General features: G+C 40.1%; 1 protein-coding gene across 1 annotated transcript in view; it reads right to left on the minus strand.

Moving 5' to 3' along the window:
* PRTG (protogenin) overlaps positions 1–24785 on the minus strand; it is a 78001-nt gene that overhangs the window by 40841 nt on the left and 12375 nt on the right. The window contains 6 exon segments of the mRNA XM_027881466.1: positions 1832–2079; positions 2654–2813; positions 3372–3530; positions 4670–4807; positions 5110–5243; positions 6250–6394. Coding sequence (XP_027737267.1) covers positions 1832–2079; positions 2654–2813; positions 3372–3530; positions 4670–4807; positions 5110–5243; positions 6250–6394 — 984 coding nt within the window.

Below are 24785 nucleotides of genomic sequence, written 5' to 3' on the forward strand. Positions count from 1 at the left end.
AAAGACAAGCTGAAAGGAATAATGAAAGCAATATATTAATACAAAATATTTACATTAATAAATAATAATCCAGAGCCTTTAAAGCTCAGCATTTTTTTCTACGAAATGAGACAAAAGTGCTTTTTATGTTCTGATGCAAATTTCTGGTACCACACAATCATGTTACCATATTAAAAATGCATGCAGATCATCTACATTTTGAATCCCACCACTGTCATTACACCTCTTAATACAGCCCTCTCCACTCTCTGTGTGTGTAGATTTCTTCACTAACATGAAAGGATGCATAACAGCATTACATGAAATAAAGTAAATATCACAAGACAGTCAGGAAAGATGAAAAAAATGGGTGGTTGAAAAAGCAAGTTCAAATAAATCAGAGGTTTCTGTTTGGTTGGTTGCTTTTGTTTGAAGTTTGTTTTGTTTCTTAAACCAAGACAAGTTACAATCTCATTTCACAAAATACAACCTTTGGATAAGCAAGCAAGTAAAGCAGGGATTGCAAAACGATTTTGCAGAAAACATTCCAGAAGATACCTCCTTTCACTACTGTGCAAGAGTATTTCCTGCACAAATACACACTTCCCCAAGGACAGTTTTGCAGTTTTCTTTGAAGTTACCTGGTCTCTGCTCTCTACAATTATCCAGATAACTTATCTAGTGTGACTTTATTCATATTAGCTTTAAAAGGGGATTGTGAGCACAATACCTCAGTGACTGAAAGAGTAGGGGGTAATTTCCCACACCTCTTGTCCTCATTATCTTTTAAAACTCTTTCCTTCCTTCCTTCCGACAAAATTCTCTTGTGTCCTGAAATATCCCACTTGCAAAAGCAAAGGCAGCTATTCCTGCATTAGTATTAGAGTAATTAAGCTGTCCTTCCTGTCCTCTGCTTAGCAGATGGCAGGCTGGTATTCCACACAGAGCTGAGCATCTGCAGTCCTGTCCTTCAATAAACCACTTACTGAATAGAAATGGAGACAGAAATCACTCCTAGAAAACAGAGCTGCATTGCACCTTACTTTAAGCACCTAACAATTTTTCAAGTAATTTATCAATCACTTCTGCTTTTGAACAATGGCTGTTTCCTACCACCTTAGATGTATCTTAAAGCAATTACATAATAATAAGGAATTTTATAGTGTCTAGTTACTCTTTCTATTCCAACTACTCATTCCCTTTTATAGAGGAATCTGTACATAATTTCAGAGACTGGGATAAACCACTCATGGCTATTCAGCACATTTTAGTGATTACACTTTTCTCATTACGGAAGACCAAGGGTGAAAGGAGAGTGGATTTTACCACTCCACCAATATTCATTCTAAGAGAAGGTAGTCAGGACAAGTATTCTACTCCAAAATACATGAAAGCCAGTAAAGTCACAAGAATTTGGGGATCTGGACAAGAGAAGTCTGTGGTGAAAAGTTCAACTCTGTCAGTCTGTAAGGACTCTGCTGTGTGCTCTGTTCTTCCCTGCCAAGCACACACAGAAGAGAGTAGGCAGAAGCTCCTGCTGAGGACAGAGGGAAATCCACATAGCAGTATGGAGGCCTCAGGTTTTAAAGTCCATTCCTAACTTTAGAATCTGCTCACTGGAGCCATCATATAAGGGCGAGCTGGAAGAACACTCAGTCCCACAAAATGAGACGATGGGGCAAAGGCATTTTTCCCCAAGCGTGACTGTTGATCACAATGTGCACGTATACACTGCTGTGCTCTGATGCAGCCCTGGATATGAACCATTCAGATCTGACAGTCTTTGCAGGGACATTCAAGTTCTTCTTTTCACACACAAATCATTAGACAGTATTTCAATCCAGCTGCTTACCTTCTGCTTTCATGTAATGTACCGAGTATGCAATCACTTTGTCCGAGTTATAGAGCGGCCTCTCCCACGCCAGCAGGATCGCTGAGCTCGACATGGTTTCAGCATGGACGTTGTAAGGGGCACTGGGCCTGTCTTCTGACATAACTACAGTAAGTCTGGCCCTGGAGAGAATAGATCCCTGGCTGTTCTCAGCCATGCACTGGTAAATGGCATCGTCCTCAGGAATGATCTGGTTAATCACCAATTTACTGGATCCAAAAGGAAGAAAAAAGTGAAAAAAAAGTTCACATCTTGGATAAACTTAGCTCTATATAATGCAACAACAGTTACGTTTGCCTCTCCTTCCTATGTTGAGAGCCACAAACTCTTCTATTAGAAATGGACATGCAGCTGTGAAATTTAGCACCTTGAAGTGTTCCTCAAGACCAGCCATGTTTCTGTTTATGCCTCCAAAGCCAGGCATAGTGAAAACAAATCTGCACATCTGTTCCCTCCCTGCAAAAAGCAGAACCTTAAGCTGCACACTCTACAGAAGTTGTAGCAATATTCTGCTTCACTCTGTACATATCTAAAGTAACTCTGTGGTGAAACTTCAGTTCAATCCTGCCCACCCACCCTGCCTGATAATGCAATAATCACATAAGCTTTACTGATTTTAGGTGTTGACTAATCTGCATTCCTTCTGCCAAGGAAATGCCCATAACTACATTTAATGTCTGATATACTTGTGTTATACCTTGATTGGCTACATTTAGTTACTGGAATTTCATCTTTTGGTAGCACATCACTAGCACAGCTCTCATACAGCAATTACAATCTTACCTGTTGTACATTTTTATTCTACCATTGGAGTGTATTCTCCTTCCATTTTTTAACCATGAAATTTTGGGGGCAGGATTTCCTTCTGCCTGACAAGCAAAACGAGCAGTCCCAGCTCTAGGCCTTGTTAAGCTTTCTGGCCATTCCACAAATGAAGGTGGAGCTACAGATAAGTAACAAGGAGAAAGAATAATATTAAAAAAATTGATTCCCAAAAATACAAGGACAGTCATATTAATAATCAATGTTCTGCACACAAGCCTCTCTCCTCAGGCCTCTCAAATACACATATACCCACGCAAAAAGTACTTTCCTTATAAACAAAGCACATTTAAGGTCACAGATTATCTGCACAGATAGTGGTATTTCTACTCATTCATTTATTCATAGAAACAAATGAAACTTCAGCCTATGGCATCTTGAAGTATAGACATATATTACATATTCCTACTTGGCTACAGGATCCTTTTCTGTGTTGAAAGCCAGAGCAAACATTGCACCTGGGTACCTCCAAGTGCCAGTTCACGACTCAGACGCTGAGTATCTGACACTTCTCATCTAAGTCAACAGAGAGAAGAAGGTAGCCACAGTTCTGTGATCTGTTCAATCTCTACAGTCTTTCCCTGCATGATGTTTCAGATAAGAAGTGAGCCCAGTATACAGCAGAGCTCAGAAATACAGACACAGGATGTTAAACACACTGATAATCGAGGCAGCTTACCCAGCACGGTGAGAGTTGCCATCGCCACCGTGAAGTTGCGTGTGCCTGGAATGGTGGCCCGGCAGACGTACACACCTGCGTGCTGCACCTTCACATCTGAGATCATGAGGTTCCCATTGCCGAGGACACGGGTATTGAACACGTCGATAGACTTATGGTCTGTTCGGGAGAGTAGCAGAAGTGGGTCACAGGGCTGTTCAGTGTGTCTAAATACCTTCACTAAATAGGGTTATCCAGGTGCTAATAGCATAGATTAGAGTTTAAAAGTCAAAAGTTGCAAAGGAAATCACAGATGGACTTGCAGAGGTTTTGATTTTGCATTGACTTTGCTCTTCACTCATGTTATCTGACCATTCAGATGGCTGGGCCTCACCACTTTGCAAGTGGTTTATATCTGAAATTCACCATCACAGCTAAAAAACTAATGTAATTTTCCCAGTTAGACTCCTCAGCTGCCCTGCACTGTGATTCAGTTCTTCACTACCAACATCCACATCATCTTTGCAAACAGTGATCATCCGTCTCTGAATTATGCTGTGGATAAAATCAGTATATTTGATTACAATGTTTTTAATTCTGTTTTCACAGCAAATGCTCTATGACTATTAGGGAAACTTTTTTCTTACTTGTTTGTCTATAAGAGACACTGAATCAAATAGAAGAGATAAATTTATTTCTTACACTTTTAGAAATAAAAATGAGGGAAAACTTCTCATGATTTGCTTCTACACATACAGTCCTGACTTTCGCATTTAGGTACATGTCAGAATAAAAACAGAGGTAGTTTTCATGAAAAAAATGCAATGCACTGCTGAATGTTATTATTCTTACTGCATCCCTCTTCTCCCCTTCCAAGCAGACTATTCTGGGTTTGTCTACAACTACTCATAGTCCAAATGGCCCATAAATACAAGGTCCAAAACACATTCTCATGGTGCTTCTAAGAAGAGTGCGAGAAACATTTACAGGACTGTTTCACAGGTTGCAACCACCCCAAGGTGCCCAAACTCACCACTGATCCTCCTCCAGTCACAGATCCCTGGAGGTCACCACCCTCCCTGTTGCTGTGCCCACCCTGGCTGGCTCAGTGAGGGACTGACAGCAGAAACAGAGTCTAAAGCCTCAGGAAACCTCAGGAAACCTTCTTAAAAGCAGCATGGAACTAAGTGTTTCACTTATCCTACCCCAGCCTACTACATGAATCCTCAGAACAGGAACCTAATTGCTCAAATCCTTTCTTTCCAGCTTCACTTCCTCTCCACAGGCTGAAGGTCTCGTGCTGTAATTTTAAGACCCACCTAACCGGCTCCATGAGATGATTGGCTTTGGATTCCCTGTGGCCACACACTCCAGTATGACAGTTTGATGAAGAGACGCTGTAATGTTTTGAGGACCAGCTATTATGGATGGCTTGTGAAAAGGCTTAAAGTCGGAGGCTTCGCAGGAGAGGAAAGAAAGAAAAAAAAAAAAGTGAGAACAATTTAAAAAAATTCAATTAAATATGAAATAAAATGTATTTTTTAAGGACGCTGAAAGTTAAATTTAAACCAAAGCCTTATTCAGTAATTGTGGAAACCTACACTGAACAATGTTTTAGCCACAAGATAAAAGGAGGCAAAACTATTATTTGGACAAGAGGTTCAGAGAACAATTACAGCTCCTTAAAGCATCTTGAGTGTTTTTGCTACAACATAAAAAAGAACATGATGACATCCACAAACTCTCAGGTGGTGAGTACCTGGGACAACACTCAGCACTGCCTCGGTGCTTTTACGTCTGTTGGCTGTTGTTGTGGCAACACATCGGTAATTCCCAGCATCCCTCTGTTCCACACCATAGATCTGAAGAACTCCTGTGGGCAGAGCTGTTATCCTGTCACAGAAACCAAAACCAGAAATGTAGATCAACATTCAGCCGGTGAACATCATCATGAAATGAACTGCTTGATTTACAAACAGCCATTGCTATACTGACCTGGGAACAGCAGCCTGGAGATGCAAACATTCCTGATCCATGACTCACCCCCCTGCATTTCTGAACTACAGGCGAAATTCCCCCCAGCACCACGATGAGAGCAGAGGAATTTACTTTTAAGAAGCAGATCTTTCTCACCCTCAGAAGGAACCATCCCAACCTTCTTCAGCCAGCTGCTGCATTCCTCCTATTGAGGTTGGCTGACTTTTTACAGCAGGCTCTGATATAGAGGCATAACTAGGGTATGGTTCCCAGAAACCTGCCAGTGGTTTCAGTTTTTAGTTTCTCTTTTTACCTTCCTTTGCATGGCAGGTATCTTAGACATGTTCAACCAAAGTTACATGTCGAGAAGGATGGGAGTCACTTCAAGGAATACAAACTGGACAGGGAAAGAATCTAGCAGAGAGCAGGCTGTATGCTTCGAATTAATCAGCTCAAGAGAAGTCCCCCAGCACAGAATCTCCCTGGCATCAACTGTTTTAACTCAATTTTCTGCACATATAATTCTTTATTGTACCTCTAAGGAAAAACAGGTTCAGCATCAATTCTTAAGTGAAAGCAATCCTGCTAGTTCAAAGCACTCCCACAGCTAAAGTTTACCTATTCCATTCCCCACTGCAATTCCCATTCCTGAGGATGTAAATTTCACACAAAATTCACCAGTAAGAATTCAAAGGTGACTGATTACTGTGTAAACAATAGCGGGTGACTTTGGTCTGCATGCACAGTACCTATTTAAAATTAATTAGCAACAATTATTATCAGCTATTTTAATACTTGACATACTATTTCATGGAAACTTTCTTATGTAATGGCACTGCAAGTACCCAGATTTTCTTCTTGTAGCAGGATCAAAATGATAGCAAAAAGTAAATTACATTCTAAAAGGTGTAACTCTCCATACCTGTCCATGACTAAAGGTAAAGTTGTTCTGTTCACTTCCCATGTCACAGTGGCAGGAGGGTTTGCTGTTATTTTACAGGCAAATCGAGCTACTCCACCTTCTTGGACCTCAGCTGAAAGTGGCTGGACTTCAAACGCAGAAATGGCTAAAAATAGGAGAACATTAAATTTAATGGGCTGAAGTGAGAACAAATTCCTGATTAAATCAAACTTCAGCTCATAGATCAACTTACAAAAATACCCAGAAATACTTCAATAGTGTTTTTTTTTCTGTATGCAAAAAAAGGTGGATCAAACTACCTTGTCAATTTTGCTTTACTTAAAATAACGTTGCTTTAAGCTAATTCAGTAAAAAAATGAAAATAGAATTAAGCATACAAATTGACTGGCATTCAGCTGGAAACCGTATCAGTTATCAAACTAACAAAAGTTCACGTCAATTCAACTCGTTTGGGACTGGCCCTGTTATGTTTTAATAAAAAAAGAAATCTGTCTGCAATAGAAAATTTCTGAAACAACATTTGGTTCCTGACAGTCAGGTTCCAGTCCTTTAACAATACTCGCTTTGGTAAAAGCATCTGCAGAGTTGTACAAGTTCATGTGTGGTAAGAAAAAGAAATCAAACCCCAACAAAGATCTCACACTAAGTTTAAGCATGCAAGAACACTTTTATCCCAACAGTCCCAGCAGTCACCACACAGATGCCTGATGTACACAGCATCAATGTGATTTTGAGCATTTACAACTTAAGGAGTTCACAAAATCAAGCCAACTGAAGTGGCAGATCAATAAATAACCTCCAGCCAACAGACAGCTAGGAAAGCCATCAGTAGCTGGATTTCTTTACTCAAAATATAAAAGCCAAAGGGAAAGGAATACAAACACTTCTAATTAATTGCTTATTTACTGCTACTTAGAACATTGCTAATGGAAAGCGCAACTCTTCAGAAGCAACTCCTTTTGAATAAAAACACAAATAACTTCACACACCTTTCTACCCCCTGTAACTGCAGAGGGAATAATCTCTGTAAACTCAGTGGTAGTTATTTGTGTGGGTTTTTTTAAAAATCGGATTTTAAATAAATTTCCACTCCTGTATAAATTACACAGCCACATGATTTCAATAAACCAACATTAAATTACCCATCTCTTGATATTCAAGTTTTGTGTTTAAATAATTTCTCTGTTTTACTTGTTTATAACTGAAATGGTTTTTTCATCCTATTTACTCTAACATGTTCTCAATAATGCCCTTCTGCATAGAGGACACTGTCAGTACTGATGCACACCAGGCATTCTGATGACTGCTCCTCCCTGCCATTTTCATACTCCTGTACAGCAGCCATAGATTAGTACTGGAGTGTGAGGGAAATTCAAACCTGGTTGATCTCCTCTCCACACACAAATTAACTCCTAACACGGGCCTAAATACATAACTTAACGATTCCTATTACTGGTATGCCTATTTCACTTCCCAGGTCTGAATAAATCCAGTTTTTGCGCTGCATTCCTGGAGTTGCACCAGCACTGCAGGAATGAGTGTTCCCAATCACACCAGCAGAGCAAAAGTGTTGCAGATTTGTGAACAGACCTGCCAAACACAGTGATTAACAAAACAACAGAACCACCTTGTACTGCAAGATCACCTGAAAGCAGCCGGAGCCACGTGATGCAAACACTGTGACCACTGGAGGCCAGGTCTGGCACCTCAAATGTGGTTCACACACCCAGGGTGAAAGCAGATATGCTCCTCTTACCCATTTTTATGACGGACCCCATGCTTTTAGCAGCAGGTCTCTACAACCCTACACACCCTGTTCATCTTCATCACAGACAGAACTGGCCTCTCTCACCAGCAGAATTTAACCCAGTTCCCCATGTTCCACTATTTGTTCTTTCTTTCCCTTTTGGGCAGCACCAGATTCAAGAGCAAACACATTAAAACCCCCACAACTTGCAGAAAGATGTTACAACAGAAGCCTTACATTTAAAGTCTCTTGGGGGAGACACAGAAGCAGTTCTCCCCTTAAACAGATTTTCTTTTTGATTGCAAGAGGAATTATCAGAACTAAAAAAGAGACATAAGGGGTTCTTGCCTACCTGTAAAAGCTCAGCTTCACAGAACAGACTCAGTACAAGTCAAATAATCTGCACGTATACCAGGTTGTTCCTGGATTTTTGTGCTGAATTTGATGCAACCCAACTCTTCTGTAGTTTTCCACCACAGAAGAGAGAGTGGGGGGGGAAAAGGAGGAGGGGAAAAAAAAGGCATCCAGGCTTGTCTTTTTTACTCCCTGCCCTCCTATTCTGTTTTAATTGCTCCCTACACAGACAATATGTGTTCACCTGAAGTCAAAACAGAATTTCCCTAGTGCTATTCTTAACAGATTTTCTAACAGGAAACACAGTGCTTTGCATTCTTCATTTATTTATTTAAAGTATGATGTAGCAACCTAGACAAGTCTGCTCACATTTCAAAATAAAGCCTCTAGGAATGTAATAAAGGCATAGATTATAAGAACAACCCAAACCAGTGCAACGTGAGTTTCAGAGCCATCCTGGAGCACAGCTGCACCACCGCTGGCATAAAAAAGGATCATTTACAAAACAGAAAAGTAGTCATGCAGTCTCACTGAACCAAAGCTCTTACACACCTTGAGAAGTTTCATCTCCATTGGAACTAAAAAACAGCATCCAGAATTTCCTTATATCGGTATGATTATTTAAAGGGGCAGAGTGAGACAACATACCCACAATATTTGGTTTTCATGTGTGTATATACAAAGAATGATTTATTTCCATGCATCCGGTACATTACAGCTGAAGATTAAAGACAGAAGTGAGACTCGCAAGAACAACAAAGGAAACTGAAGGCAATTAGTATTTCACAGAACACAAAATGTCATCACGATAGCAGGCAAGAACAGGTTCAGCTACACCATTTAGAAAGTCCAGTGCAAGTTGTTAATCGAAGTTGATACATGATGAACATTTTTCCACCTCAGCAGGAACAATGTATTTCCTCTGAAAATTCATCTTTAGAGACAGCAAAAGTCAGAACTACGAAGAACTGCGTAAAATCTTCAGAAAAACTTACTGCTGTCACTAAATCCAGTTTTAGAAACAAAAAATCCCCACTTTAATCTAAATGTACACACTGTTTATCGGTTTAGCTCAATACTTGCTCCTTCTGTATCTTGTTTCTTTATGCAAAACTCTGGTTTCTTCTTAATTCTGACTTTATTTGTTCCAGTAAAATCTGTTTTTACAAGTCTATTGCTGTCTCGTGAAACCTGACCTCTTTGTAACAGGCTTGTTTTCATGGCGAGTGCTGATTCCAAACTCAGAACCCCAAGACCAAGCCATTAAAGCAGTGCTGTTAAGAGGCCAGAGCTCTATAAAATGGATAAGAAACAAAGTCTCAAGAGACATACGCTGCTCCCAAAAACAACCCTGCAAAACGCAATAAATGTAAGTGCCTTTTTATTTGAGTTTTCCTCCCCTCTTCTGCAGTCTATTTAATCATCTTGTTCCCAGATTTATAGCCAAAAGAAAATGGTTAATGCTACTCTGAGGGGCTGATGCTCCCACCCTTTTGAACCTGCAAGATATGCTGCTTACAGAAGCAGAAAACAATATCTAGAAACTATATTTATTTTATACATTACTGCAATTTATGTGATGTGAAAGTAGGTTTGTATGGTTACTTTTGAGTACGAATATCTTTGCACGACAGAACTGTGTGGTTTATGCCATCAGTGTTATCTGTGCAGGGAGAAATCAGCTTTCAGTTCTGGTAGGAGTTCCCTCATTTACCACAGAGAAAAAATATCCATAGGTTCAAAAACCAAATGATTCCTTGCTGTGACACAGCAATTAAGTATTAGAGAAACACTGCTGATGACTCCTGCACCAGATACCATACACTGGGATTGAATACTATCCTGCATGCCTGCAAAAACCTCCTCTGTGCCTAAACAAGTTTACACAGATTTAACTATTAAGGTACAAAAAAGCGAAACTTAAGGAAGCTCATTCCTCACACCTTTTGCTTGTTTGTGTAAGTGCAGCAGCAGTCCTTCACTCACTTTAATTCTTAAGGAAAAGAAACACAATACACTCCCATTTCATTCACTCCTGAAACCAAGTCCTGAAGTTTGCTGCATCACAAATCTGGAGACTTGTTCCCTTACACTCTACACTTTCTACTCACACACTTCACGTCATTCAGTGATTTTCTGAATGAGATTTCTTAAATGGCAAAAGAAAGTCCAACCTACATATTTATTACTGTTCCATCACAGCTGACACGAGCCCAGCACCAGACTACAACTGTAAAATAAAGGAAGGATGGAAGATAAAACCCCTGAACCAAAACAGTAGCACAGTTTTAAAGGAACCAGAATGCAGCAAATATTGAGAAACTGCAGCACAGGAGAGTGACCACTGAATGTTTCTCAAGAGATAATGGCCAATCAAAGGGATGAACTGCTCAGCTGGAAAGAACAAAAGTGCATAATGCCATTTGTAGAAGGTATGTGTTAATGCTCTTGAGAATTTCGTAACAGCCCTAACCCTTCAGGTGGAACCAAGAATCTTTCCATTTTTTCAAACTCTGAGGTGAAGAGGTTTCACTTGAGAAGAATACACTTGTGTGTTAAAGAGAAGGTCTGGCTTTTTCCAAAGAAATGGAAGCACATGACTACTTTTCCTTTTTGATCTAATTTTCATGATGCTCTCTCTTTGAAACAGCTTTGGTGCCAAAGCCAATTTGCACATATTTTCTTGGAATTTTGTGCAACTTCTCAGTTCGTGCAGGAGCAAGGCTTAAATCAGATTATAAAAGAAGTTGTGCCGTGCCTTTTGGCTATATAGACATACCTTTCCAATTATTTGCTACTCAAATGGCACACTTTGGTCTGGATCTGGGCTGGGAATAACCTTTTATGAGTATACACTGACAGCTCCAGACCCATCACTATTCCCCTCATTTCTGCAAGCACTCGGAGTACACAGAGCTGGTGCTGTCATCAAGTGATGTAATGGGTGAATCTCTCCTGAGTTTCCCAGGAGATGCTTGTAAAATTCTGCTCAGTACATACAGTTCAGAGGTGAATGTCACACAAATAGAGCAGTATCAGTAAAGATTTTCACAACTCTTGAGTGAAAAGGCATTACTGTGAAAGGGTATTCTGTATGTGCTACCACAAGCACAGTAATTTTTTATTTTTTACACTCGCCCTTAAAACTTTAATCAAGTGTTGCTTGACCTAGAATTACTATTTTTCAAATGTGAGGCATAAAAATGTGAGATTTCAGAAGTAAACAGAACCTGACCTGTAAGGAAAGATTAAAAGAGCTGGGATCTGATTAGCTCTGGGAAAAGAAACTGAAGAGAGAAGTGATGGTCTTACAAATATATGAAGAAAACGTTAGAGAGAACAGGGGGGTAATGGTACTCTTTAATCAGTAAGAACAGAAAAAGCAGCTCGGTGAGATCAGGTGAGGTTGCTAAATGGAAATGTGTTGGCATGGAGTAGGCAAACAAGGGAGGCATCTGCATCTGCAAAGACTTTATCTCACTCATTGTCTGCACAGACCCTTTCCTCCTCTAATGGCTATTATTTAAGGCAAACAACTGAGTTTGAGATGGAACTGAGTTCCATCTGTAAGAGGAAGTGATATCATCCAGAACACATTTGGCCCTTTCAGGCACAAAGGAAAAGTGTCAGTTCATGATGACTGTAATAAAAGACTGTAATTCAAACACCATACTGGTAATGACAACTCTGTAAATTACCAGAGATTTAACTCTTCTGATAAATTGGAAATGTAGCTTTTTTTGCTAAAGTCGGCTGTTATTTTTAATTTCTGCCAGAATGGTTGGGAAAATCACCTTAACTAAAATATGTTTTTTCTAGAACCTTGCATTTTAAAGAGGTACTCTGAAATTGCATGTTTTTGTGCTACTATTGCTTAAAACTTTCATTTCATATACTTAGTTTTAATTAAGAACCATAGATAAATACAGTGCTGAAAGCCTGACACTTAAATGCAATTGGAAGAAAATTAGTGGGTTTTGGTTTTTTTGTGGGTTTTTTTTGTTTGTTTGGTTTTTTTGTTTGTTTGTTTGTTTGTTTTCAAAAAAAAATCAGAAGCATCACAAAGTGAACAAATAAATCATCCAGGCTGCTGACTTCACTGCCAAGATGTTAAGAACTCAATGAAAATTGTGGAGACCGCTGTATCAGGTGCTTAACTTATTGCACTAAAATTTTCAAAGTGTATTTTTCTTCCTCTGTATTAATCCCTGGCAGTAAAGGCTACCACACATTGACATGTTAATGAGCTGTGATAGCCTAACAAAAAGCAACTGACAGCAGTAAAACAGCTGAACAACCATCCTCTCCTTCTCCCCAAAATCTAAGAACAGGGAGGGGACTGTGGTGTTCATAAAATCATCCCAGGCCTTTTCTCAGACATAACTTGAGGCTCTCAAGATGTTTCTTCTTCTCACTTGCACCTGTAGTACAAAAGGGAGGGGAATAATGACCAGTGCTGTTCCAGCTCCTCATGCTGCACACCCCAGAGCACTTGCAGGAGAGGAGAGCAGAATACTGCACATTATCCTTATCTAATAAATAATGAAGCCCTAATTACAGGCTGAATCTCTAACTCCAGAACCTACAAATTTTAATGTCCTTGAACTAACCTGGGACTAATCACACTTTCACCCCCAGAAAGACCTGTAACTCCAACTGCCTTTCCTTCATTTCAAACAAGCTTTTCCAGACAATTTCACTTCCAAAGACAGCATACATTTTAAAGGATTATTGAACCACTTCACCACAATTTTAAAACCCATACATGTGTGTGTTTATACACGGTAAAACTGCAACAGTTAAGAGAAACCACAATCTTTAAGCCATCCCACTTCACCTCACTGATACCTTGGGAAAAGCTTTGCTAGAACGGCACCTTGCACCCTCTAATCCCAAATTAAACTAAATCCTTTTAATGTGCAACAAGGAGATTGCTGTTATTAATCCCTGGATTTTAATGAGGTACTAACACTGAACTGTTAGGACTTTAAAAATCAGTATTCGCTTGAATTGCCTGGAAATGTGGCCATCCCTGTTAAAGGGCATTCGTTTTACCTTTCTGTTTTGTTTCCCAGCTTCATATTTTAGCTTTAATTCCTGTCTTTCCTTTGTTCTATTAAGCTGGTTACTAAGAACTCACTCTTAGAAAGAAGACAGGATACAGGCCTAAGATTACATGACAAACACACCAGTTTGCCGTTAGGATGACAGACAGTTTTCCAATATGAACTAGAAAATAATTTTACTGGAAAACCGAGAGATTGCGCTTAAAAAGGGAGGGCAGGGAATGACACCTAATTCAGATATTATGTAGCAGCAGAGAAGTATCTGAAGGAAGAAAGAAAGAAAACCAAGAGAGATGGAATCTAACACAGTGTTACATATAGAAAAGGACTCCTCAAACCACAGTATCCTGTCAGTTTAAAAGCCCTTATTGCAAGGTGTAGAGTTCTTATTACAAACACTGCTACAAAACAGGGCTTGGTTGCCAAGTAGATTAGTCTTTATACAGTAATTTTACACTGTACTGCAATATTTCAGTGCTGTTCGGATTCTTTGTTAATATTTTTCTCCAGAAACCTGTGAATATGAAGGTCAGTAGCTAGCAGAGAGCGTTTCACAAGAAAAACAAAACAAAACAAAACATGTATTTACAGAACACTACTATGCTGGCAGGATGAAAATTCTACAGAAAAATCCAAGTGCACATTTAGCTCTAAATATATCCTGCCAATGCCTCAGGAAAATCAGGAGGTTTTCCTCAAGAAGAGGTTTGAAAAACGCCTCTATGGTCCCTCCAAATGGCATTGAAACTTCCACAAAAGAAATGTTTATGCCTTGACTTACTGAAATCAAATCTAAGGAAGAAAATCCTTCCCTTTAGCAACAAAGCAAAAGGCTTGAGTTTATAAAATTTTTTTTCCATAAAAAATTCTAGTTCAAGACAAAAACGTAAATTTGGGTATGGTAACAAGTCATGTCTCCTTTAGTCTACACCGAAATGAAAAACAGCCACAGAAATACAAATAATGGTACCTTTTTTAATACAGTCTCTCTAATTTGTTCAGCAACAGAGAACAAAAACCTGCTATGAATACTGGAAATAACATTTAGCCTATCACCACGCTTTTTGTGAAACAGATAATACTGTGTATTTTCACAGATATTTCTCGAGCTGAACACATTCCCAGGATAAACCTGAGAATTAGGAAAATACATCAATTTTCTCTTCCTAAAATGAAAAGATAAAAGAAACGTTCCTCTACAACTTTATCACTACAAACAACTTCTCAGACTGTGACAGTGTGAACACCATAGCAGGAGTTTTGAAGATGATAGTTCAGAATTGCAGTGAAAAAGGAGCCCAGACTCAGACTATTACAATTAAATAATGGGGAGGTTAAATGAGACTGAAACTGCCACATTGATTTGACACCATTATCAATAATTGATATGGGACCCCTAATAATCTCTCTATCCCACAGATTTTTCTTAACCATGTGCCATGTAGAATCTCCTTGCAGGCATTTTAACATTCTAAAGAAAGTGGATCAGAATTACAGTTTGCACAGAACACAATCATATTCAACAGCAACTGTTCTGAAAATCCCTGCAGAGTGGGAAATTACAGAGCTGCATTTTATATATTTTAAGTGCACCTTAGCATTACAACTTGGGTTCCTCTGGCTTTCCTACACTTTTTTTTTTCCCCCAAGCCAAAGGATGGATTTCATCAAAGCACGATGACATTTTGGGATCTCCTGGCACAGCTTATTGGCATCCATGCACTTCAGAGTCACAAATCTGGAGAGTCTGAAAGCCAGTCATCCAAGGCCGCTCACACATATTTCTTCATTTTTTCCAGCCTGTTGACCAGTGGGAGTGTTAGCCTTGATAAGGCTTTGAGCCAAGGCCTTACCTTAGAGAGAAGGAGCCCCTTAATTGAGAAAATACTGTGGCTCCTCAATTGTCCAGAATTACACCAGAACTCTGGCACGTATTGCTTTGTTGGGATCAGAAGGAAGAATGAAAAAAGACTGGAACAAGAGTCGTTCCAGTTTGGTTTACTAATCTTGACCCCAAAAAATTCTCATTTGAGTGCAAAATATGCCAACACTTAACTGAAAACACAAACCTAAACAATAAAAGACTAATAAATCAAAAAGGTCCAAATACTGCAAAAAGCTAATAAGATTAGAAACCCCATTTCTGCACTGAGAAAGACACAAGCTCAGAGAATGAGCCAGCTTTGGCCATGAAATTTGACATTCCCTATAGACAAAACTGATCCTTCACACCATGTGCTCCTCACGTTTCAGTTCACAGAACAGTACTGGCAGTTGTAGCTGAGGAGCAAATCTTTCTGAGCCATTAGCCTGAAAAACCCTTTCAAAATCACATTCTGAATTTTGGAGGGACCAGAAAAGGCTCTCTGCACACGGGGGTAATTACAGAAAGCTTTCACTGATAAATACCAAGAAGATCCCAGATGAGGTAATGAGCGAGGATTTGGGCCATCTGCCCTTTCTGCTGTTCTCAGTTCATTACTTCTGCTCAGGACAAATCTCCTCCAGGGCCCTGATGCTCAGCTGAAGGGTGAGCTCCTTCGCAGAGCTTACTGCAGTTTGCCCCCAACAAATACCAGGCAACTCCACCTGGGAAACTGGCTGTTCTGCTAAAACTTATCATCACCTTATTGCAAAAACATGTACTCCTGGCCTACTATACATTTAGTTCTGCCACCAAATTAAACAATGAGAGGGAAATGCAATAAAGAAGGTAATAGAAATATTAAGAAACCATGGTATGTTCTTATTTTCCTTTCCTCCCTCAGATTCTTGTCAACTTGCTGGTAGATCTCTTAGAAGTGCAATGTTTAGACAATCATTTCCAAACTAAGATGCAGATCAGCAAGAATTACTCTCCAATCTCTGATAAGAAGGGAGAAAAGAAAATAAATCATTAGTCTCATACACAAACCCCATACTTATAAAATACAATGCAAAAGTGTTTCTCTGTGCATTAAAATCTTTGCATAGCAATGTCCATAATTGCCTTCCCCCCACCTCCCCCCCAAAAAAAGGCATTTGCCCATTCACAAACTAGCCACTACTTCCCTGGTACTGAAGAATGCTGTAATCTAAAGGCAATGAAATGGAGAAGCAAAGAGGTCAACAGCCTGAGCACCCTTGAACAAAAGTTCCCTTGGAGATGTCAGCTGCAATCTCATTTGTTTCCTCTAACACTTTCAGGTCCCCCTGCTCCTTTCTTTAAAGCTTCTAATTCAGTGGCTGACAAATGATCATTTAAAAAATCTCTGTACAGGAATAACTAAGTCCAAATATGTCCACTAAAGATCACTAAGCTCTCCACCATTTGGGCTGGGACTAGATTCTGTAAAAGCCTTCTTGGCCACCCACAGACACAGTTTTCATCAGCTTCTCAAACTTATGTCTGAAGTTTCATATATAGTATTTTCTCTTCCTGAAAACTTCAAAGTCAATTAGACTATTCCGGACTAAGTTTTTAGGGAAATGTACTCATTTATTCTTTCTTTCCTACAGTATATCCTTTTATTCCTTTAGTATCCTCAGAAAGTATGAAAGTATATTGTTTTCTCCATATACAGAATGGAAGTTATTGTGAGCAAGTTTCTGACCTATTCCAGTGCAAAAAATCAAGAACAGAGGACTCAAACCGATGCCTGTTGAAGACAGTTGACAGGAAAGGAGAAGAAACTTAAAAAGATAAGAAAAAATACCCCTACAATCCAACCCCACTCACCACCCCCAAAACTGAGAAGAGCCTTTTCCTTGCCCTGATTTTGCCATGTTTGGTCTTGTTTCCATTAAAAAGAAAATAAAAAACTTCCTTCCCCTTTTGCAAGAACTCTTTAGAAATGCAAGGTCTGGCGACAGGGTCCCAAAGACAGAGAATCACTCTTGGCTGCTCTGGACGAAAAGGAGAAAAAAGAAGAAAAAAAAGAAAAAATGAGGCATGTGGTTCGGGAACAGCTTCCCTTTGGTGAGGCAGTTTTGGAAATGTAACCCCTTCCTACACACACGGACATCACTGGAGGCAGAAGCCAACCCTACCACTGCCATTTATCTGAGCTAATAGCTCAGAAGCTTTCAGTCCTGTAAATGTTTGTTTTCTGGGCATAGGACACACCAAACAGCACAACAGACTCTCAACACTTAAAAATGTGGCTGGCTGTCTAAGCTTCCCTTCTGGGTAAAACTGTGAATTCAAAATTATGATAACGAGCATCAGGAGTGTCTCTGACACTGATCAGCTTTTTCAAGGATAAAAGCAATCATTTCACCTCAGGATATATTGTACTTCAGGAAAGATGCTCTTTGCTTTGGCTAAATAGGCACTATATGGTCACTGTAAACTTCACAAAGTGCAAACACAAAGAGTTCATAATTAGCATGTCTGCTTGTCAAGAAAAAAACTCAAAACAGTTAAAGAAATTTGGCTCCTCAGGAGTGGATAATCACCCATCAAAAAGTTCTCTTAAATGCAAAACAGTATGTCACTATGTGACAAGGTGATTATCAGACTGTATGTTGCCTCCTCATGTCTTCAAACCACTGGAACAGACACAGAGCTTGTTGTCCATGACATATTAATGTGACAATAAATGGACTCCTGGACAGCACCAATGTGCTACAGGATCTTCACTGACGAAGTACCAACCCACGAGTGCCTTATTCTACAGTATTTTACAGTTTGTTCTCCTGCCCATCAGTGGTCCTAGAGCCACATCGAGATGAGGATCCAGAACTGCAATACAAGGACAGGCATCAGAATTCCCTATCTGTGAAGGAAGAAAGTGCAGGATAATATACCCACTTTGGTCAAAGCAGCTAATGACACTGCAACAATGCCACTTTCTGCCTCTTGCAGATGGATGCCAGCTATTCACATGATCACACATAATGCCTTACTACACCTCAGTCATGTAATAAGAGCTAAAAAACATATCACTATCACCCCTCCCAATGAAATCAGACATGCATATCACCTCAGGAGTTATCATTAGCACTGTTTTAAAGGAACTAAAAGACCGAGGCTTAGAAGATATGTGATTCTATATATTCAACAGTTTATTGATGGTGTAACTGCCATACCCTACTGAACCATGTAAACAACCATGAGAGATTTGATCTTTTCACTTCTGAAGGCATCCCAGCTGGGGTTTTCCCTTCTCAGTCTATCTATCATCCAGGCAACAGTGTGTGGCCACAGAAGGCACAATAAATGCTAATGCACTTATCAAGGAATTCCCCTCTGCTCTTCTGCAGACAAGAAGCATAGGAAATAGGAGAGAAAAGGCACACAGTAAGCCACATTAACCAGCTTCAAAGCTCTTCTACTTGTGTGGCTGCCTGCATTCAGGAGAAAGAACACACCACTTTCTCCCTTGCAAGGCCTGCTTTCCTTCAGCAGTTTGCCAAGTGATTGCCTCCTAGTATCTCTGCTTAATCCTACAGATGCCTTTCTTTGGAGTTGCTGCCATTCTGTGAAGAATTAGTTCTGCTTAATAGCCCAACTGTTGCGTAGGGAACATCCAGCACAGTTTTGCACTTTACAACACGAAGACAAGGATCAGAACACAAGCAGGATTTTGCAACAAAAGACATGTCCCTTCACAGCTATCCTAATCTGGCATTAAAAAAAAAAAAAAAAAAAAAAAAAAAAAAAAAAAAAAAAAAAAAAAAAAAAAAAAAAAAAAAAAAAAAAAAAAAAAAAAAAAAAAAAAAAAAAAAAAAAAAAAAAAAAAAAAAAAAAAGAAAAACAGTCACACCAAAAAAACCCTCCCACACAAAGAAAGACAAAAATAGAAAATTAAAGATTTAAAGATTGGCCGCTATGATTCTAAGGTTCCTCAGAGAACAACAAAAATGCAATAATCACTCAGTGCAACACAGAAAAGACAATTTCAGCACTGAGCAACAAGAGCCTGCAGCACTTTAAGAATAAATATGCCCCATTCTGACCAATGAATTTCACTGCAGATGCCAGCAGAAGGGTAAGACCTCTATTTATCAGTCACGTACCTCTAAAAATAAATAAATGCTATTCCTGGCTAAAATAAAGCTAGACACTGAGCAGAATGCAAAACCCTCTCTTCACCTCACCCTGCCCAGCTCATCAATCAGGGGCAGCACCACAGAGCACATCCCAGGACAGCAGAGGGGCCCCACACATTCCTGTGCCGCACCGCCCACCCCGAGCCTTCCCTCACATCTGGGGCAAGGCAGAGGAAGAGGGTCCATTTCATCCAGTGGCAAACTGACACCGTGCACATCTGAATGAGTGTAAGCTGATATGGCAGTGCTGGTCAGTCCCAGACTGTCAAAAATGCTATCCCCGAGAGATATGAGCACTCTTCCCCATTTTTTGATTCCAGTGTTTCAGAACCAGCATCCCTCAGGATGAAAGACAATTTCACTGCAAAACGCTGAGGAGAGGGGCTAGGAATTCAAGCCCTTCTGACTCTCCAAATGACAACATTTCAGCATTCCCATGGGGAAAGGAAAGAAGAAATGCCTCCACTCTCAAGGGCCAAATGCCTGCAGCTCATTTCCCTGTCACCAAATGCCCCACTACTGCATAACACAGCCCAGAGATCTTGCCCGCAAAAACAATCTACAGAGGGACAGCTGAAGTCCGACTGTCCTAAAGTTTGAGAACAGCAGGGAGAAAATCAGAAACAAACTTCACACAAAAATACCCAAGTAACAAAAAGCACTCTCAGTAATACTTATTTATTGAAGCTACTTAAATCCTCTAATCAGATGTTTATTTGACAAATTCTGGAGGTGGGAGAGGGGGAAAAGTTTACAACTTCTGCAATTTTCACATAAAACAAGTCAGAAGTGCATATTGACTTCAGTGTCGTCAGAGTAAGTCACCCTTGCTCTGCCTACTGACAGCGTGGATGGGAGGCAATTGTGAGATTGTTGGATTTCCAGTTTGCCCAGTCATAGTGCAAGAAAACAACCATGTTCTTTCTACCTAAGTAGGTAATACCTTTGGTTATTAAATTACCTGTATTTTCTAACACACAATGACAATCCATTTTTCCTGTCCATGATTTTTTTAAAAGCTCATTATTTATCTCCAACCCAAGGCCATGAATCAAAGCCACCAGGGAAGCACTGAGGGAAGTGTTATCTGAGCACAGAGAAGCCAGTAACCCCATCTCAGACACCAGCCTGGAACAAGCAAGCTCTGAGAACGGGGACTGATCCCCAAGAAATGCAGCTGAAGGCATTGAAAGAACACCACCAGATCTCCAAGAAAGATGCTGCCTATTCAACAGGTGTTTTATTTATCCCAGATTTCTGACACACATGTAGAGGTGCATAACAGAGAACAGTTAGCCAGGTTATATTATCTCAGACTTCCTTCCTCTCTTGTGCTCTTTAGTTAAGCCATTCATTTATCCTGACAAATACAAAATTCTCCCTTTTCCCTCAAAAAAGAGGGAGAGAAAAGAATACAAGATCAAGCCTCACTGTATTTTCTTCTATATTATGCACTTGAACTTCCATCAGTACAACACCCTGGCCTGAAGCCAATCAGAAATCCCTCATAATGTGTCCAATAAGCCAAATCAAAACAATACATAGCTTATGAGAGCAGGGTAAAGAAACTTGAAGGTCGTATTTCATCTGCTGCAGCTCATCATGTTCATTCAAACAGAGGCAGGAGGTTAACTGGCGGGATCTGCTTTTTAATGCCTGTTATTTCCAGTGGAAGGAGCTAAGCAACAACATACTTTTCTCACTACTTCATGAAGAGGACCAGCAAGAAAATCCTAATGCTAAGGAAACACAACCCAGCTGGAGAGCAGACGGACAGAGGAGCCTGGCAGCACGAGGAAGATGAAACACATCTCTCCAGTTGGTTTTTGGATGCGTTAATTATAAAACTGAAGACACGACTCAAGTTTAATAAAGCACGGAAACACCTCCCTTGCTTTTTTCAAAAAGGGGATTCTAAGCCAGCAGCTGAAAACAGACAGATAGCTCTCCTGAGCATTTAAAAAATTCTGGGTTTGTACAACGAACTATTGTTCATCAGGTGAAAACAGAGACTAGAGAGAAAATACCAGGTTCTACCCTCAGCTTTACAGTTGCCTGTGTTGTCTGGAGGAAAGCAATTTATTAGTTTGATCCTGTAGAATTTATTCTCTTCTCAGTTTTCTCTTCATATAAAACAGAGGCAACACACTAATCTTTTAATTACTCGGTGCTTTCCTGGATTGCTTAAAACTATATATGAAAGCTAGTAGGAGCATTAGTACTCATATAACGCACAAAGTAAAAAGTGAGATCAATGGAAATTAATATTTTTAACTCTCATATCACTTATTACAAAAATCTGTAGATTTGTTGGCAGAAAAATAGTGAGGTGGACAAATCATATAAGGGGGGGGAACAAAAACCAAACCAAACCACCCTATTGCACTGATGGAATTGAAATCATCTGTCCCTCTGCATCAGCACCACACCACACTGATAAACTAAATCTCTCTTTGATTGAAGGCCGAATTAAAACAGAGCAATGCAGGAACTCTTCTGACCCAAAAGTAATCCACTCAATCATATAATACATCCCCTTCCTTTTAGTAAAATGAATAGCCCTCCATAGAACCTTTTTCTTCCTTGACAAGTCCTTGACAGAAGAATGTGAATCTGGACAGTTAAATGAATCAATCACCAGCTGCTGGTCTAGGGCCAAGATGGTGAGCCGAGGGGCCTGCCAGAGTTCACTGACCACTGGGCAAAGCAGGACAAAGGCTTTGCCTCTATGAATAGTCTGCTTCTGGGATCCAAAGGTCACTGAGCTGCCTTGGAAACCGTCCCCTTTGGTTATTTAAAGTTCTCAGGCTATTCTGCCACAGATATTATTGTTTCAGGTGGTCACCATCTTTCCTCACCACAAGTTTGTGAAAGGCCAGGCAAACATTATTTAGATAAACCAGAGACAATGGTGAACACGGCAGCAACTAAATAGCAACGAAAGGGACAATTAAAATAAACACAAATAATGCTTTACCCTTTCTCATAATTCCAGCTTCCAAACACGCCTGTGAAAAACATCCTCAGAGAAAGAAGGTTCCAGCACCCAAAGGTGCTGGATCCCCAAGAGGATCCAGGTGCAGACTTTGCACTGAAGGCATAAGGTCTTGAATACTTCACTGCCTTTGAGATTCTTTACATAAATGTGCCAGGTAAAGAAAAAAAATTAAGAGAAAAAAAACACATATTAGGGCTTTCTTCTCGTCGTGACTGTGGGGCTGTATTTCCAAAAAGCTGCCCTATGGCTCAACGTTAATACCTGTAGCCCAACAAGTAGGTGGTACTCTAGGCTATGTGCTGCAGTAAATACTTGTACTTGAGAGAACAGGCAGACCAGATGAAGGAGGAGGTTAACCCACCATTGGTAACACCTCCACTGTACTGGAGCCCACAGTCCTGCATGGCACCTCAAAAACCTTCTCCTGCACACCAGCAATAAACCCAATTTCATCTCAGTCAGGTCACAGGGAGAGTAAAGTTCACCCTGACAAACACCAGAGAGTGTATAGACAAGCATATGTGTGTGTGTATATATATATGTATATATAGATATAAAGGGTATTATCAAGTTAAAGGTATTGCTAAACACATGCTTAGACACCAGCCCATGTTTTGGTTGAATCAAAAAAGTTCTGACAAACTTACTTGTCTGGAAAGTTGCCACAAGGTCCTCTGTAAACAAGCCTTTTTTCATGGTACCTTGCCCATAGAAAACTCTAATACTTTCAAGCATATTTATTACAGGGTTCTTTGTATTACATCCATCCCTCGATAAATGAAGCAAACCCTCAAACTTCCCCACTAACACTACACATGTATACACATGTATACACACACAGTATGAAAATTTCCAAACCCAAATGCCCAGACGTTGGGAAACTGGAGAAACGAAGCTGTTTATGTAACTGATTTGCACTGTTTATATACATGCTTTAGGAAACAATACAACTGCACAATCACACTTCCCCCACTATTCACAGCACCAAATGAATGGTGCTCACATAATGAGCATCTATTCAATATTTTGTTTTCTCCTCTCTGTTCAGTGTGTGGCCTCATTCCTTGTTTATTATACTCTGTTAAGCACTGCCCTGAAAACAGAGTTACCAACTTCCCTATGACCTTCTCTGCAGTGCTCTGCACTACAGCTCTTCACAAGTGTTAATGCATCTACATTCAAACACCACCTTAAGATAACATTCAATTACTTTTTTAATTTTACTGTTGGGTATAGACAAACAGTTGGATGGTGGACTGAAATATTCACCAAATTTATGTGTCCAGGACACTGATCCTTCACAGCACTCCACGTGTTGCAAACATGGATGGCTTCCCCAGCTTGGTCCAACTGATCAAACCTCAGAACCTCCTATCAAACACTGAGACCATAATAAACGCATAATCACAGACTCCCCATGGAAAGTAGGGACAGGCAGACTCACATCACACATTGGAGAAGCTTTGGCAGAAGCAACAATGCATTTTTAACGCTCTAAAGCTCCCCTGACTGGGAGGGTATTCTTGGTCTTCCTGAAGTTCCCAAGGGAAGCCCAGGCCTCCTGGGTCAACCTTCCAAGATCAGCTGCTCTGATGGGCACACTCTCTTGAGTCAGTCTTTGCCAGACCTTTAGTCCTCTCCTCCTCCCACCTTGTAGCCAATGGCAATCTCCAAACAAAACCAGTTCCAGGCCTCTCTCCACAAGATTTTCCTGAGCACCAGCCCCTTCCCACCAATGCACTTCTCTTACCGCCCTGACCTCTAGACACGTGAGACTGCTCACACCTCCACCTCACCCTCTTCCCCTCCCAAACTTCCTCTGCAGGTAATTAGACCATTGTTTGCAGCTTTCCATGCCAGCTGGTTTCTCCGGGCAGTGTTAGATCACACTTCAGCTCCTCATTAATGCAGAACAGGGGAAAAAAAAAAAAAAAAAGAGCAAGTCTACATCTGTCTAGGACTGCTTAGAGGGAAGGCCCAGCTCAGTGTTCACAAGCACAGATAGCACCTTCTGTGTCTCCAGCAAGTCAAGCTGAGTGAGGCTGTGCTGAACATGTGCCAAACAAAAAAAAAAGTTTGAGATTTCTCCTCAGAACTTACAGGACAACCAGTTATAGCAACAACAAAAGCTACTGCCAGACACAAAGACCACTTCCCCAACAAATCCTATGTCTCTGTTGCCTAAGTAGACATTCCCATGCTGTCCTGGTGAAAAACAAAAATACAGAGAACGCAGTTCTATCTTAGAGTTGTTCTAGGGAATAAATTAATTTAGGATAAACAGTCCTGACAAAGTATTTTGTATTAAAAAAATTAGGAGCAAAGAGATGGATTCTGA

The sequence above is a fragment of the Empidonax traillii genome, unplaced genomic scaffold (genome assembly GCF_003031625.1).
Source record: "Empidonax traillii isolate 1590-97213 ecotype Southwest subspecies unplaced genomic scaffold, ASM303162v1 scaffold90:size2128546, whole genome shotgun sequence".
Taxonomy (NCBI): Eukaryota; Metazoa; Chordata; class Aves; order Passeriformes; family Tyrannidae; genus Empidonax; species Empidonax traillii.